Genomic DNA, 16,738 nt, shown 5'->3' with positions numbered 1-16,738 from the left:
CAGAACTCATTTCAATCTGTAATCTCATGATGACACAACACGACTAAAGTTGGAGACGATGAGCAGGAACACAAACACCTTCATGTTCTGATGTATTTGGACTAATTTCAGATGAATCAAAATCAAATCACAACAGGCTGTGACTGGATGGACACACAACATGGAGGCTGTCCAGTGAAGCCCACATGCCTCTGACTTGATGAACTTGAAAGGTGAAAAGGGTTTGGAAGAACCTTGGGTAAGGAAACCCAGAGGACAGGTGATTACATCACTGTGAGTGTCCTACCTGGATTCATCGTCTCTGGCGACCAGCAGGGACATGTGATTAGAGAGCGATGCTGTCCTCAAAATCTCCACCGCCCTATCAGGAAACACGGTTGTAACGTCAGCAGCTGGTGCACAGCTCAACATGCAGAATATAGACCAAACATGCAGATCAAAACTGAATAAATGATTAGAGATCATAGATGCAGGTAGGGCATGAATGGTTTGAAGAGTATCTTTACTTTGTTCACAGTCTTAATTAAGCAAAACAACATTTGTTAATTAGCACTAAACACAAAAATCTGTGACTTTGACCTGATGAAGGTGCTGCATGAAAAGATCCCCCAGTCTGAACCATCACCAACCTCCACTCAAAACTACAAATGTCAGCCTCAACGTGCTACATTAAAAGTCAGAGGATCACAAAAAACCACATACAGCGTCTGGAAGCTGCAAATGTCTCCATTGGAGATACTTCTCAGGATAAGTGAGGACCACGAACGCCTGAACATCCATCAGTCGCCATTGAGATATTTCAGTCTGGACCAGCAGACTGACTCATCCACAGAGACCAGCCTGCTAGCCTGGCTAAAAATTCAATATAGCTCTTACCTTTAAACACACACACACACACACAGATACACTACAGACGCAGCACACACAAAACTCACCTCTCATTGGTCACCCCTATCAGACTGATGTTATTGACATCCAAAATCAGGTCACCTGACTTAAGCCGACCTGGAACAGAGAGTGACGATCAGACAGACAGACAGACAGACAGATGAGGGAGGATAATCATAATAACAATAACTGTCTGCATCTTTCCCCACCAAAGACAAAATACCAAAAAAGTACCAACCGTCCTGAGCTGCCAACCCACCGCCGACCACCCGTTTGACGTAGATGCCAAACTCCTCTCCGGTCAGCTCTCGGTAACCTCCAATTATCTTCACACCTGTGCACACACGGAGGAGCTCAGGTTAGTTAAGAAAGGAGCTGATGCTGGATGAAAAGCAAGTGATCGGTCGATCTGTTTTGACGCCGCTGTCGGCTGCTGTGAGAGCACATTAACGGCGATTCGGAGGTCAGACGGGTCAGAAGATGCTCACCGAGTCCCTTCTTGCACTCGCAGAACTCCAGCCTCTGTACGGCTCGGGCGACGCCGTGAGGGCCCATGATCGTCCTGGCAACAGGCGAAAACAGAACAGATTCAAAAACATATCAACATCCTGCCTCATCCAAAGCCCCTCGCTCTCTCTCCTCGGTGCTCAGCAGCACAAAAATAATCAAATCATCACAGGATTTTGTCATTTTCTCCCTCCTCCACCCAGCCACATCCTAACCAATAGAATCTGTCGTCTCTTAGACGGCACGACGGCTGAACCGTGCGGTGACCTGGATGTTAGGAAGCCCCAATAGACACAAACGGTGATTAGAAGCAATCAAAGGAAGGTCACAAAGCAAATTATTGAGTCCTCGACAGTCCCTGAGTGTGTGTGAGTGTGTGTGTGCAGAGAGATTTGTGGGTGAGAAGGTTCAGATTAAAGCTGAAGAGATTCCTCAGACGTGGTTAACATGATCCTGCTGTCTGCTGGTCCTGTCGCGAGGCTCAGCTCACCGTCAGAGCAGAGCCGGAGTGAACAGAGTGTGTTTCAGATGCTTTTGTATGTGTGTCAAAGCGTTTGTGTGGAGACAGCATCTACTGTCGTGGACTGACTGACTCCACAGGGCCGGCCCGAGAGTTTCAGGGGGCTCTGAGGAGAATCAGCGGCGACCAGTGCATGAATCCGCCAAGCTTTCGTAATGTTGACTGAGATCATCTGGTCAGGTTTACACATTCTCATGCCTGTTGTCCACACACTGAGGTCTTGTCTACACGTAGACAGAAATTCAAAAAAATTCACCTGTTTAAAAATAAAAAAAGTCCACGCCACCTTTATTTTACAGAATATCACAACAAGTATGCTACACCAGTAGGAGGCGATAAAGTCTAACAACAGCACTTCAAGTCCCAGAGAAGAACCTTCTGAGCATGAGCAGTGAGCTTATTGTAGCTTAAAAACACAAACATTAGCAGCTAATTATTTATGGTTTTGTGTCACCTATGACACCTTTATGTCACACGGCCACCATCGCTTCAGATGCTCATTACACACAGCAACACTGGACATGACCGAATTAAGGTGATGACATCACTGTTTCAGAAACGCTTACCTGAACACAGGAGATTTGAAAAATCTGTGACTTGAAAGGCGTTTTCAAAAATCTCCAATCAAGTGACTTAAAACTTTGTAGAAGGCTTAGAGGCCAGAACGTGGAGAATATTAATTTTCTCTCTCTGCTATTATTTCAGACTCAGCCACTCCCCGCCATCCTGCACACCTGTACCCACTCTCCCCATCAGTCCTTCAGTATATCCACAGGCCCATTTGTCACTTCTCAGCCTGGATCTCCAGCCTCACCACCGGACTGTTCTCATCTGCCTGCCCGGTTCTGACTTGTTTTTGAACTTTAACTCATCCTGTCTGTCTCTGAGTCGTGCATCTGGGATCAAACCATCTCCCTGCTGAGCCATTACAGATGGGGGGGGATTATTTTCCCGACACAATCTGTCGGGCTGCTCACTTTCCTTCTCCTTGCAGGTTCTGTGGAGTACGGTGGAGTAATACTACACAGCATAATACACAGTTCCTCTACGCTGTACTCCCACACCAGGTTAGACATCAGACCATTTAATGCCCTGTGTGACCCCAGTAACATTACCTGCCCACTTCACAGAGGTGTGAAAGCAAGCAGGGTTTAACTTCTCTGTCACACTCTGTCGTGGTTCTTCATACAACCACTTACTGTCGCTGTGCATGTGAACCGCAGAGTGCAGAGATTGTCTCTGAGAGTGGACTTAAAAGAAACTAGCCTGTGTGAAGGGTCGACCAAACATATCGAAAGACGTGAAAAGCCGACTATTACAAGACTGCACCACATCAAAACGCTGTCATTTTAAGATGTGCAACTTTAGTTACATTTACACCAAGTGTCCACACTGCTCCGGCTTTTCAGAACCCCTAAAACCGAGACTTTAGGGAGCGCTGCTGATCCTGTCTCAGCTTGAAAACTCTGCGATTGTGATGCAGTCTAGACGGATGGAAATTGAGACTCTTGGAAACAATGACACAGATCCTCGTGTTCGCTTCCTGTTTGGGTCTCATCAGTCATGATGTAACTTTCCCTGAACAATAAACAAAAATGTTACTACTTATTATGGAGTATTTAAATATTTTGGTATTGGTACTTTTACTTAAGTAAAAGATCTGAGTACATCTCCCATCATTGTCCAAAAGGGAACGGAGGCCAGTCCAAAACAGACCACAGGATAATTAGGTCGAGTCAGGTATTAGACATATAGACACAGAGACCTGAGACCTGCAGCTATACAACAGGACCCTATCAGACCTGACTGAACTCTGCAGGACTCTGTAGCTCTGAGCCCCACAAACAGCCGACTCAGTGCAGCGCAACCAACTGCTGGGACACAAGGGAGCAATTAAACTGATCACTTAATACCTGATAATCTGCATTACCTGCTGCAAGTGATTAACATCACACACAGACCAGCTGCCGGGGGAACACACAGTAACACCACTGCAGAGCCACCAGGCCAGTATGAACCAACACTCCAGTTTCTGCTGCTTCAAATGAACACTGCAGAAGAAGAAGAGCGCTCTTCCTCATGAATAGTTTATTTTATAGGTTGAACTGAGGAATCAAACAGAACGGAGCTGAAAGTTCAGACCTTATGATACTGAAATACAGAGCTGGAACAACAACACATTTTCACAAATAGATTCAAATATTATTAATATATCAGTTTCTTCTTGTAAAGACCTTTTCCAGGTGTAACACAAAACCCTGAAGAATCTCTCTTCAATGTTTGGAAAGGGTAACTCAGTATGTTATTAAAAAAGCAGTGTCATAATTTGGAGAAGAAATTAAACAGGTTGATAATAACTGAAGGAAATGAAAGAAGAAGACATTTTATTGTTTTCTTTCCATACTGGAGACCAGCTGGCTTGCTTTGCACTTCAAATGCTGCAAAATGCTCTGATTGGACCACTCTTTACTCTGTGAGAGTGTGCGGGAGCCAATCAGGATCAAGAGGCTGATCTGAAATTGCTGATAAAAGGAAGAGAAGTGTTGAAACCTGCAATAACTACAGTATGTTAACACAACACTGACATATTTTCATCTCATAACGTTTCAGTTTCCACATCCAGCAGCTACAGAACAACATGACTGATGTGAAGTCATGTTTGTGTCACCTGATGAACATCAGTCCAGTATTCGCTCACTCTTAGCTCTGTTTTTGGTCTCCACCAGCTCCTGGGGGAAATATCTGGCTCTCTAGCTGCTAAATGCTAAATGTTCACCAGTTGGTCTCTAACTGAGTCTGTCTGCTGTTTGCTGCTGAGACAAAACGTCCTCATACCTCAACAACTGTCCCAGCAGGTGTTCCAGACTTAAAGGATAAACCAAAAGTTGGTGTTGACTTACTTTAACTTGTGTAACAGCAACATTTTTGACCCAAACTCACAATCTTTTCCTCAACCTGACCGAGTAGTTTTGTTGCCTGACCCTCACCAAACTGTGGCCATTTCACAGCGTTAAAGGATAACTTTCGTTTTTCACAACCTGGACCTTATTTGTAGCATTAAATACGACCATTTACTCACCCAGACAACTTTAGTGGCATTTGGAGTCGTTTTGAAGAAATTAGCCCCAGAGGAGCGGCGCGTATATCCGTATAATGCGAGTACTCGGGGCATCCATGCGCAGCCTCTATAAACGCATAATCTGCGGCGAATCGTTCATATTCCAATATTTAGTTATAATATGCTGGTGCTATTCCCCTCTGAGCCCGTGGTGGCATGTTATCAATATCCAGCGTCTCGAGACAACTACCTCTGATGTGGATGATGTCATTACCGAACGCAGCGCACTGTGAGCAGCCAGCCACAACACGGCTGACTCTGCGGCGGTCGGCTACGAATACGCAATAACGAACCATAGCTGCGCCAAACTACAGCTAAACTAGCCGACTGCCGGCTCAGAGGGGAATAGCACCAGCATATCAGAACTAAATATTGGAATATGAACAAGTTTCCGCAGATTATGCGTTTATAGAGGCTGCGCATGGATGCCCCGAGTACTCGCATTATACGGATATACGCGCCGCTCCTCTGGGGCTAATTTCTCCAAAACGACTCCAAATGCCACCAAAGTTGTCTGGGTGAGTAAATGGTCGTATTTAATGCTACAAATAAGGTCCAGGTTGTAAAAAACCAAAGTTATCCTTTAACGCTGTGAAATGGCCACAGTTTGGTGAGGGTCAGGCAACAAAACTACTCGGTTAGGTTTAGGAAAAGATTGTGGGTTTGCGTCAAAAATGTTGCTGTTACACAAGTTAAAGTAAGTCAACACCAACTTTTGGTTTCAGACGGGCATGAACAGTGGCCTCTGTTTGTTTAACCATCCATCCATCTCATCTTCCTGCACATGTGGCTTTTCCTGCTTTTGGTCACCTGACTTCCTCCTTTGCTCCTGTCATAAGTGCTAGTTCATTACGAGTTTCATCAGATCCAAACATCCAAACGCCACATGAAAATAAACCTTTGCATTATGAGGTTTCACAGCACTGCGGTAAAATCCTTCCAATGCACGACGTCATTTTATATTTGCAGTTTTGTGTTAAAATGCATTTTTGTTAAGACACCGTGAAGAAGCGCCCCTCTGAAGAGTGCTGCTGCCGGGTGTTTACATATTTAATCTCCTCCTGTCTGTTCGCTTTCCCTCCCGTATGTTCAAGTGTCAAATGAAAACAAGACGCCCAGAAACAGAGGAAGAGGAGAAGGCGAGAGCGAAGCGCAGCAGATGTTTTCAGAGAGATGAGTGATGCAGACGGATCCATACGCTGACAGATTATCAGCAGTCACAGGATGCTGTGAGGTAAACAGACGCTGCTGCAGCTTCAGTTCAAACGGGATCACCGAGTGATCGGATGAGAAAAGATCAATCGTCAGTGAGCTGATTCAGGAGTCATCCTACAGCCAAAGCCGCTCTCCTTTCATGTCGATTTTTATGCTTTCAGTCACTCTATGGATTTCCACAAGGTATTCTCAGTGGTGGGAAGTAAAGTACATTTACTCAAGTAATGCACTTCAGTACAATTTTGAGGTACTTGTAATTTATTTGTATTTTCATTGCTTACTGCTTCACACTTCTACCCGACCACATTTCAGAGGGAAATATTGTACTTTCTTCTCCAGCTTTAATTACTTTCCCGATACAGATCAATAAAAATATGAATCAACTGATATAATATTCCAGATTACGATACCCAGCGGTATATAAAGTAGTTGCAATCATCTCCACCTTTACCAGCTGCAACATTAAAGTGATGCTTACACGTTAATGCATCACTCATTTTAATCCAGTGATATATTTGTCAGATATTAGCCATTTGACAGCACATTTATTTTAGCATATTTTGATGCTAACGCTTGCTGTACTTTTACTGAAGTAAGATTCTAAACGCATATTTTATTTGTTATTACTTGTAGTTTGATTATGAGGAATAATGTCTGTGATGACTCAACACACACACACACACACACACACACACACACACACACACACACACACATTCAGACCTGTTCAGAGGGTTTTACCTGATGTGGACTAGTTTCTCAACAGCAGAGCTACGACTACACATTATTTGAATTATCCATGTGTCTATCAAGTATTTGTTATTATTCATTGAATAAAACGATAATTTTACAAAATGGTGAATAATTACTTTTGCAACCGGTTACGTCTTCAGATTTCTTGTTTATAATAAAGAGAAAAGCTGCAAACTGGAGACTTTTTGATAACTAGCAGCCACATTGACCTCAGTCACTCCAGCTGTCTGCAAATGCGCTGGAGGAAAAGGTAGAAAGTCTCAAAAACACAAATACCTGAACGGTGCTGAATCACGACTGGATGAAACGTGTTGCTGTTTTTAAAAAATGTCGCTCTCCTCCTTTAAATCAGCTCTTCCATGCATGACCCAGAAGTGCGCACACGCACGTGGACTTCAAGTCAGAAGCATCTGCCGGGAAACAGGCTGTAAACCTATTTCACCTCTGAAGTCTGTGACCCACATGAAACACCGCAGCAGCCGAAGATCAGGGACGAGACAGCAAAACAAAAGCTGCAAACCACCCGAAGCAGCCAAGTTTCAGAGGAGGACAGAAGGGAGAGAGCAAGGAGAGAAGGGAGGATGGAAGGAGAGGAGGGAGGAGGAGCGCAGGGGAATTAGCTTACCAGTAGAGCAGAGACAGCCCATCGAGTCGCTCCGCGTCCTGAGGGAGTAATGGCATCTCACGACGGGCTGAGACCAAAAAAAAAAAAAAAAAACAACCAACCAATCACACACACGCAGAGACGCGCGCGGGCGCGTATGCAAAGTGAGACAGCGGCGGGTGGTTCAGAGGACGAGACGGGATGAGAGGAGACGGCGGCGGAGGTTCAAACCGGGTCGGTGAGTGTGACCAGAGCGAGGAGGAGAGGAGGGATGGAAATCCGCCTAGACAGAGAGAGACACACGCTTACCTTTACTCACTAATCCATGCTGATGCCAGTCCGTCTCACCACACACACACACACACACACACACATACACTCATGCACATACAAGCCCGCGCGCACATGCACACGCACACACCATAAGCACATGTGCACACAAGCCTTGCACAAGATGAAACTTTAAAGAAGGCTACATGTTCTGAAGACGTGTCCTTTCCTACAGTGTTATAACTAAAAACACTTCACATGTTGCCTCTGTGGAGTCTCAGAAACACACCTGGAAAGATGAATCACCTATAAACGTCACACAGGATGAACACTCTGCAGGAGCGCTCTGTAAAAGCATGAAGCACACAGACGGCTGAATTCAGCACACACAGACTGAAATTCAGTTTTCATGAGTTCACTGAGGGGCTCACAGCAGAGCATGAAACATCACTGGAAAATGTTTGAGAGTTTAAAAAGACAGGAAGGAAAGAGGAATGAGAGAGGAGACGAGGAGGAAGTTGGAGCTGCTCAGCTTCAGTAGTCTGAGCTGTCTCCGCCCGATCTCAAGGATCGATATCAGGATCGATCCAGGAATATCTTAACCGATCATTATCGGCTAAAATCAGTGGTGGAAGAACTCCGATCTTTCACTGAACTTACAGTAATAACACCACAGCGTGCAGGTAAAATCTGCATCCAAAGTTAACAGATGATCATTCATTTTCTGTCATTGACTAAACTGTACTGTAAACTGTTGGTTAGTTTAATTTATCCAAAACTAAACAGTTAATCTAAACAAAACACCATATTTGATAAACTCTTCAAATGTTTTGCGTTTAAAAATCTTAATGCGTAAAGTAACTAAAGATGTCAGATAAATGTAGTGGAGTAAAACGTTCAGTATTTCCCTCTGAGATAAAGTGGAGTGGAAGTAGAACATGACTCAAAATCAAGAGTCAAGTAAAGTACAAGTACCTCAACTACCTAAAATTTGTACTTAAGCACAATACTTGAGTAAATGTACTTAGTTACTTCCCACCACTGCTTGCAATAACCCAAACACTACAACAAGATTCTTTGGCAACAACACAACAGAAGCAAGAAGATGCTAGAAGCTAAATCTGAACCTCGAACCAGCGAAATGATGAAAACACCAAAGAGCTAAAGCAGCGTCATGAAAAAACACAACTCATATTTATTGCAAAGTATTTTGATATTTCAATGTAAAATAGTTGTTAATCAGAATTCAAGTAGTTGTTTTTTCAGTAAAAATGGAGATTCAACATCTTGAAATGGAAATGACAAAAAGAGAACAGCAAATAACTGAAAAATGAAGCGAATCAAACTAATCAGTGACATAATTCACTAAAAATTCAATTCATATCTTCACTTAAATTAGTCCATTTACTACTGAGCATTTTAATTTCATTCAATTCATTTTTCACAACACGTGTCATATATCAAGATTCAGCTCATTGTGTGTCAGAGGAAACCTGAAACAAGATAAAACAGAATAAAATGGAACCATATAATTGTGGCATGTTGTAATTCAGAGACTTTCAGTAAAGCCAGCATCAGCTGTGGAAAATGACAATATGCTGAAGCATCACACAAACAGCAATAACGGTAATCTTGTCATTTCAAAACTTCCTTTTTTGTACATTTGTACTCAGAAAGGAAGCCCATCTTATGTCAGCCACCGTTTGCCCTTAGCCTTCATCCCTCAGCAATGACGCATCAGACACGACTGCAGGCGGGAAAAACACAGGAAACGTGACCGCCTTGACCCAGAAAACACAACAAACACAATGCTTTGGTCCTTTACCTGTTTGACTTGACATCTGGATGGGTTGTTCCATTGCAATGAATCTGAACTCTGAAAATATTATTATTTCTATTAAAAGTTTTATTATCCTTAATGTCTCTTTTTCAGTTTCTTTCTCGGAACACAAACCTCTGCAACAAGAGTATCAGGAACCTACAGAACCAACACAATTATTCACTTTATTTCCTTTTCTGGACCTCTTAAAGGTCTTACTGACATTTTACACTTAATGTTAAACTTTAGAATAGCTAAAGTTAGCAGCTAGCATTACTGATATTTTACATTTTAGTTAGTCGCCTTTGTGATGGCTTACGTTTGGAGCAAGCTAGTGTTGCAAGGTGATTGCAAATCTTTATTTACATTTTAGTTGAATGCTAGTCTTTATGATGGTGAGAGTTGGCAGCTAATACTGATATTTTATATTTTAGCTTAATGCTATCCAATATGACAGCAAAAGTTAGCAGCTAACATTACACATAATTTGCTGAATGTTAATTTAGGATGCCCAACATTAGCTGCTGATGTTACCAATACATTACATGGCAGCTAAAATTAAAGGTATTTTACATTTGAGCTGAATGTTAGTCTTTACGGCAGTTAGTCTTTAAAGTTAGCAGCTAGCCAACGTTACATACATTTGAGCTTAATACTAAATTATGATGGCTAATATTACCAGCTAATGTAACTATTGTACATATTAGCCGAATGCTATCCCATATTGCTAAAATGTAAAGCTGAAATTAATATTTCACATTTTAGCTGAATGATAGCTTTTATTATGGTTAAAGTTAGCAGCTAACAGAACTAGTATTTTACAATTTAGCTGACTGATAGCCTTCATGGTTAAGGCAACTAACATTACTGATGTTTCACATTTTAGCTTAATGTTAGTCTTTATAATAGTCAAAGTTAGCAGCTAACATCACTGACATTTCACATTTTACCTGAATGTTAGCCTGTATGATGACTAAAGTTTCCCGCTAACATTGCTGATCGTTGACATTTTTGCTCAGTGTTGGTCTTTATGATGGCTTAGGTTAGCAGCCAGCGTTAATAGCATGCAGCTTTTTATTTACCTTTATGATGGCCAAAATAGTGCGGCATTGGTTTTTGAAAGAAAAAAGAAGAAGAAAAAAGTTAGCTTTAGCATCATTGCAAACACAGACTCCATCCTACGCATGCCACAAAGTTAGTAGAATAGAAAGTACTGCTTTTCTTGACTTTGGATAATCAATTCCTAATTATTCTCAGCGCTGTGTTAACTGTTGAATTCACCTAAGCTGGTTTAATATTTGAGTTTAATGAAACTATGACAATGAATTAGTTGTGTTCCTCAGTGTCTAAAAATAGTTGTCCACCCCTGGCGAAATGTCCTGTGAAATGTGTTGAACAGAAGACTTCTGATGTCACACGTCACTGATTATTACTGCCTCTACTAGTGTGGTAACCGCTTGACGACAGTGCTGATGAAAGTCAACCACACAGACATATGGTAAATAAACGGACAGCGGTCATACATCCTTCTATTGCTCTGACTGGTGAGTTCTGGGTATTACTCCAATTCACTGTATTAAGTGTGTAAATGTAAATAGTCTTATATAACCTGTGTGTGTGTGTTTATATGCCATTGGGGACTTAAAACTGACCGGTCCCCACGGGGACCAAATTAAGGTCAGAGTTGGGGTTAGACTTAGGTCAGGGTAAGGTAAGGGGCAAAGGAATGCATTACGTTAATGGAGTGTCTCCATGGGGATAGTGACAGAAACATGTGATGGATAAATGACTACTTGTTTTTCAGGAGGAAACTATTGTGAATTGTGTGAATGTGCAACACTCCAAAGTACATGTAATGAACGTTTCATATATCTTCAGTTTGCACATTTTAAAACACTTGTTTTGATAGCATTAGCTTGGTTGGTGCAGTCAAATGCTATTTTCTCGTATGGTTTTCTAATGTTAACTGGAAAATCTGAAGAATGTTCGATTGGATATGTAAGATTATATTCTGTATGATATTCTCAAATTTAAGTTGTCAGTATTTTTGAATTTGGTAATTTGATTTTATAAACTACAAACATGTTCATGTGCAATTGTTGGGCATCATTAACACCTCACTTTAAATTGAAAATACATCATATACCATTCTAATGAACCTCATCAAGACATCCGTTTTACCATTTTATGTTTCAGATGAAATGTTTTCATTCTTAAAAGGTATTGGATGTTGGTGCATTAGACTGTCCTGTGTCACAAAATGGCTCATCTCTGCTTTGTTTTGTTTTTACACAGATTTCAGTCCACAGAAAAAGGGAAGAAGGTGAAAAGGAGAAGTGTCAAATTTTCTGAATCTCTAAACATTCCCCGGTGTGGTCATACAGCTTTTTTTCTCCTGCTTATTCAACCACCAAACCCACAGCTGTTTTTAAAAGGATATTATATTAACTGTCTTGCCAGAACTTCCCACCACGTTGATTTATTATATATATTATATATGTATATTTATTATCCATCCATCCATTTTCTTCCGCTTATCTGGGGCCGGGTCGCGGGGGCAGCAGTCTAAGCAGGGAAGCCCAGACTTCCCTCTCCCCAGACACTTCCTCCAGCTCTTCCGTTCTTCTCTTTATTATATTTATTATTATTACTTTTTTGGTTAGACAGTAGTTAATAATACAAATTTTAGATTTAATTAGTCAAAATGCTGACAGAGCAAAATGAAAATCTCACCACCACAGTTTTAAACATGACGACCCCGATCCCTGGTGGTGGTGGACGAGGAGGCTGCCCATCAGTCGGTATTCAACTGGAGGGTGTGATCCTGCCCCCAGTCCTCACCATCGACGTCATAATGGGGCTGCTGGGAAACATAGTTGCCCTGTGGATCTTCTGCTTTAAACTGAAGTCCTGGAACCCGAACAACCTGTTCCTCTTCAACCTGGTCATTGCCGACTTCCTGGCTCTGGTGAGTCTACCGCTGAGGATCGATGCCTTGCTCAGGGGCCACTGGGTGTTTGGAGACGGCTTGTGCCGGATCAACCTCTTCCTGATGTTTTCCAACCGCACGGCCAGCATCGCACTCATGACCGTGGTGGCAATTTACCGCTACTTTAAGGTGAGGAAATGAGTGCACATTGTATTGTTATACTTTGGTCACTTTGACGTTACACAATACACATCCCCCACCAACCAAAGTCAACTGTAACACCTGAACATTGCCATTGACAGTGTGTAAAATCTAGTTAGCAAGCAAGCAGAGAAGTTAAAATAGTTAGCTAGTCTTTAGTTAGCTAGTATTTCATAAACAATTGAACTTGTTAGCTAAAAGTACTGGATAAATGTTTGAAATGTCCAGTGACTGCCAGTGGAAGTGCTGGCAGTAGGAGTGGAAACGTGGCCTAACCAATTTAATGCACTTTTACATAAGTTATTGTGTTAATTAACATCCACTTAGGTGAAATGATTACAGTTGCATTCACAGCAGCTCTGAAAGCTCTGAAAAAACCTTTGAGTTGGACTTTGAGTTAAGATATTTTTATCAAATTCTTTCCGAGGTCAATAACAAACGTTCACGTTGAAAAATAATTTTGTTTGCTTCGTTAAAGCTCAGTGGTCAGTTAACCTACAGTGGATTGGCTCTGCACCTGCCCATCATGTTGGTATAAAATGATGCACCACTGTCCTCTTGCACAGGTGGTTCACCCTCACCACCGGTTTAACCGTATGACCAAGCGGCAGGCTGGATTCGTGTCAGTGTTTGTCTGGTTGTTGGTGATCAGCCCACGTGTTCCAATGCTGGCTTACAACCACATCAAGGGCAGCGGCAACAAAACCCAGTGTTTCTTCTTCACTTCTTACAAAGAGGCGTCCCGAGCCATCGTCATCTTGGTCGGCATGCACCGGATCCTAACAGTGCTGGAGTTCATCATCCCGCTGGCCATGCTGCTGTTCTGCTCCGTCCGGATCTCCAGGTTCCTGAAGGAGCGGCAGATGGGAAAACCGGACAAGGTGCGAAAGGCGATGCGAGTGTGCGCTGCCATCGTCGCAGTGTTCACGGTGTGCTTCTTACCCACCACGGTGACGACCATCGGGGTGTGGGTCATCCGCTCATACCGCCCATGGGACTGTGCCTCCTTCTACACTTTCACCCAGCTCAACATCGTGTCCTTGGGGCTGAACTTCCTGAACTCGGCCCTGGACCCCATCATCTACGTCTTCTCCAGCTCCATGTTCAGGAAGGCTCTCTGCAGCTCGCTGCGCCGCGCCCTGTGCTGCAGACAGGACCCAGGCGACAGTGAGAACACAGCTTCCTCTTCAGGAACTCAGTCCACCACCCAGCAGGAACTGAAATCCATGAGGGCTGACAGAGGGAGTGAAGCCATGTAATGAGTGCTTCCTCAATAATAATGGCTGGATCAAGCACTGCTGAGAAAAACGCCCCATTTATACCTGAGATTAAAGTGAAATCTGTAACCGGATATGTTATACAGATACGGAAAAATGCTTGTTCATGCAAGGTGTAAACCAGAATGTGATCAGATCTGCCTGAACACATCTGGAGGTGGTCTGGATCGCACTGTGTTCAGATCGTTGTTATTATCTAGATAACTTATCAGGATACCAGGTCTAAATTGGGTGTAGGTCTTTTCCGTATTTCCGTATTTTGCCTACTTTGCGTGGATTTTTGTTTGTTTGTTTTGTGTGTTTGGATTTTTTGAAGCTATTAAAGTTTTGTTTATATCTGGGACCTCTGTTAATATATCAGTACATTTTCAACTATGATCATTGATTAAATGCAAACTCAGCTATGCACATAACTCAGTGTTGGAAATTAACTTTTTCTACATTTTATCACCATTTTTGAACACAAAATTGTCACCATTTTGGAATTTTGTAACTTGTGTGTAATGTTTGTCTTACTTTGAAAAAAAACAAACAAATAATGCACATTTTCCCTGCCTGATCTCACATTTAATTGTATTTATTTATTGATCCTCTAACACTTCCTCTTGTTTAGCCCTGAAATGTTCCCTGAAGTTGGGAAATTTTAAAGAATCTGCAGTTTTACAATATCACACATATTGTAAGCGATGTTGCAGCTCAGTGAAATATTTAAACCCAGGTTCTGTTTTTCATTGCTCCAATACTCGTGCAATTGGAGATCCTAAATGTCTTGTGCATCATTTGACACACATTTTCATGATACTTATCCTGAATTATTTGGTATTGTTGGAAATTTTAGCATCTCTACTAAAACTAGAAGGGTCTGGTAGTTTGAGCCATGAGTCCATCTGAATTTCAGAGATTAAACAAGGCCAGATTGAGAGTGAAAATGGACAGGGAGGCTGCAGTGAGTGCTCCAAACTAACAACAAGCAGCACTGTCAGGCCTACAGGTCACTCATAAAGGTTCTTTGCTCATTAGTTGACTGTCGATAATGGTAATTAGCAGCATCTAGTGGACAAATGATCAACTACATCAGCTGATCCGTGATTTTTCTGTCTCAGACGTGGTTTCTTACACGTTGGACCAATTTCACGTTGATGTTTGATGACTTTAGCAGTGATGTTGTGAGGATGTGACAACAACCTCAGGCCACATGTACTCAGGCGGCCAGTAAAGACACAGGAGAGTAATCAGCATTTTCTCTGTTTGTTCTGTTCAAGAGCAGCAGTTCGTCCATCGTATTGATCAGAGCGGACATTGGCCACATGTAAAGACGGGAGCTCTGTCTCCTTTTAACGAGTGCTCCGCATCCCCCCACCATTTTTTAACACAAAACTGCCACCATTTTGTAATTTTGTAACTTGTGTGTAATGTTTGTCTTACTTTGAAAAAAACAAACAAACAAATAACGCACATTTTCCCTGCCTGATCTCACATTTAATTGTATTTATTTATTGATCCTCTAACACTCTCACAACCAACTGAAGGAAGTCGAAAGAGTCATCATGCAACACCTGAGTGAGAGTGAGAAAGCTTGGGAGATCAAATGCAACAATCTGCAAAAGAAGTTCACAGAAGAGCTGGCTGAAAAAGAACAAGGCTGGGAGATGAGACTCAACCAGATAGAGGATGAGAAAAATGCTCTGCAAAACCTTTACCTGAAGAAGAAGAAGATGAAGGGTTGCTTCAGGTTCCTCAACTTCTTCAAGACTGGACAGACAACGGAGGAGAACAAGAAGAAGGAGAAGAAGGCTTCTTGGAAGATGTCGCAAAACAAGAGCAGGGTGGAGGAGGTTGCTGGTTGTTCGTCTCAGGTCAGACAACAGCAGCGCCGCTGTCCCTCCACCATTCCGGTGTTGGAAGCAAAGCACCAACGAAAGAAAGTCCATCTGGGAGTCACCATGCAACGCCAGAGTGAGAGTGAGAAAGCTTGGCAGATCAAATACAACAATCTGCAAAAGAAGTTCACAGAAGAGCTGGCTGAAAAAGAACAAGGCTGGGAGATGAGACTCAAACAGATGGAGGATGAGAAAAATGCTCTGCAAAACCTTTACCTGAAGAAGGAGAAGATGAAGGGTTACTTCAGGCTCCTCAACTTCTTCAAGACTGGACAGACAACAGCGTCAATGAAAATGAAAAGAATAAATGAACAATCAGAAATAAACAAATAAACAAACAAAAATAAATGCATGTCTCTGCTTCTATGATGGGATAAGATAAGATAAGGCTTTATTAATCCCCAGCCGGGGAAATTTGGGTATTGCAGGTAGCAGGTAATATCAGTTGGAAAAAAAATAGCTACAGAAATAGAGAAATACAAAATAAAAAATAAAAGCTGAGAATATACAGTATATATATACATTTTATACAAAGGACTATATAAAAGAAAAAATATGTAAAATAAATAAAGATATACAGAGAAAAAAACAACCGTAAGACATTATATGACTTATTGTGGATTGAAACAAGACTAAAGTCCTGGTTGGACAGGAGCAGTCTGATCTGGTAAAAGGCGTCATTTCAAATGGTCAATTACAGGAGCTGGTCATTGTCGTATCTCCTCATCGTGTTTCAGATGGTTCTGACATCTGGGTG

The 16,738-nt window shown here is 42.1% G+C and overlaps 2 protein-coding genes across 4 annotated transcripts in view; one reads left to right on the top strand and one right to left on the bottom strand.

Annotated features, from left to right (window-relative positions):
• Positions 1-7,415, bottom strand: part of stxbp4 (syntaxin binding protein 4) — a 45,169-nt gene extending 37,754 nt beyond the window's left edge. The window contains exons 1-5 of one of the 2 annotated variants that reach the window (XM_041962837.1): positions 7,278-7,415; positions 1,377-1,450; positions 1,127-1,222; positions 936-1,005; positions 287-361 (exon numbers count right to left, since the gene is read on the bottom strand). In XM_041962837.1, the coding sequence (XP_041818771.1) occupies positions 287-361; positions 936-1,005; positions 1,127-1,222; positions 1,377-1,443 (308 nt within the window). In that variant the 5' untranslated portion in view covers positions 1,444-1,450; positions 7,278-7,415. Of the gene's footprint in view, positions 1-286; positions 362-935; positions 1,006-1,126; positions 1,223-1,376; positions 1,451-7,277 lie in introns of those variants that run through there. The other variant, XM_041962836.1, reaches the window with a different exon arrangement.
• Positions 7,416-11,180: 3,765 nt separating this feature from the next.
• On the top strand, positions 11,181-14,575 carry LOC121624757 (hydroxycarboxylic acid receptor 2-like). 2 transcript variants are annotated; one of them, XM_041962624.1, is made up of 3 exons: positions 11,181-11,238; positions 11,990-12,812; positions 13,391-14,575. In XM_041962624.1, the coding sequence occupies exons 2-3, from the start codon at positions 12,399-12,401 to the stop codon at positions 14,081-14,083; spliced, it is 1,107 nt and encodes a 368-aa protein (XP_041818558.1). In that variant the 5' UTR covers positions 11,181-11,238; positions 11,990-12,398; the 3' UTR covers positions 14,084-14,575. The 2 variants fall into 2 exon arrangements, with proteins under 2 accessions (XP_041818558.1, XP_041818559.1); XM_041962625.1 differs by lacking the exon at positions 11,181-11,238 and having other exon boundaries at positions 11,968-12,812.
• The last annotated feature ends 2,163 nt before the right edge of the window (positions 14,576-16,738 follow it).

This window comes from Chelmon rostratus, chromosome 21 (assembly GCF_017976325.1).
Source record: "Chelmon rostratus isolate fCheRos1 chromosome 21, fCheRos1.pri, whole genome shotgun sequence".
NCBI classification, from domain to species: domain Eukaryota; kingdom Metazoa; phylum Chordata; class Actinopteri; order Chaetodontiformes; family Chaetodontidae; genus Chelmon; species Chelmon rostratus.
Note: the sequence above shows the minus strand (reverse complement) of the source record. Positions and strands in the feature narration are given on the sequence as shown.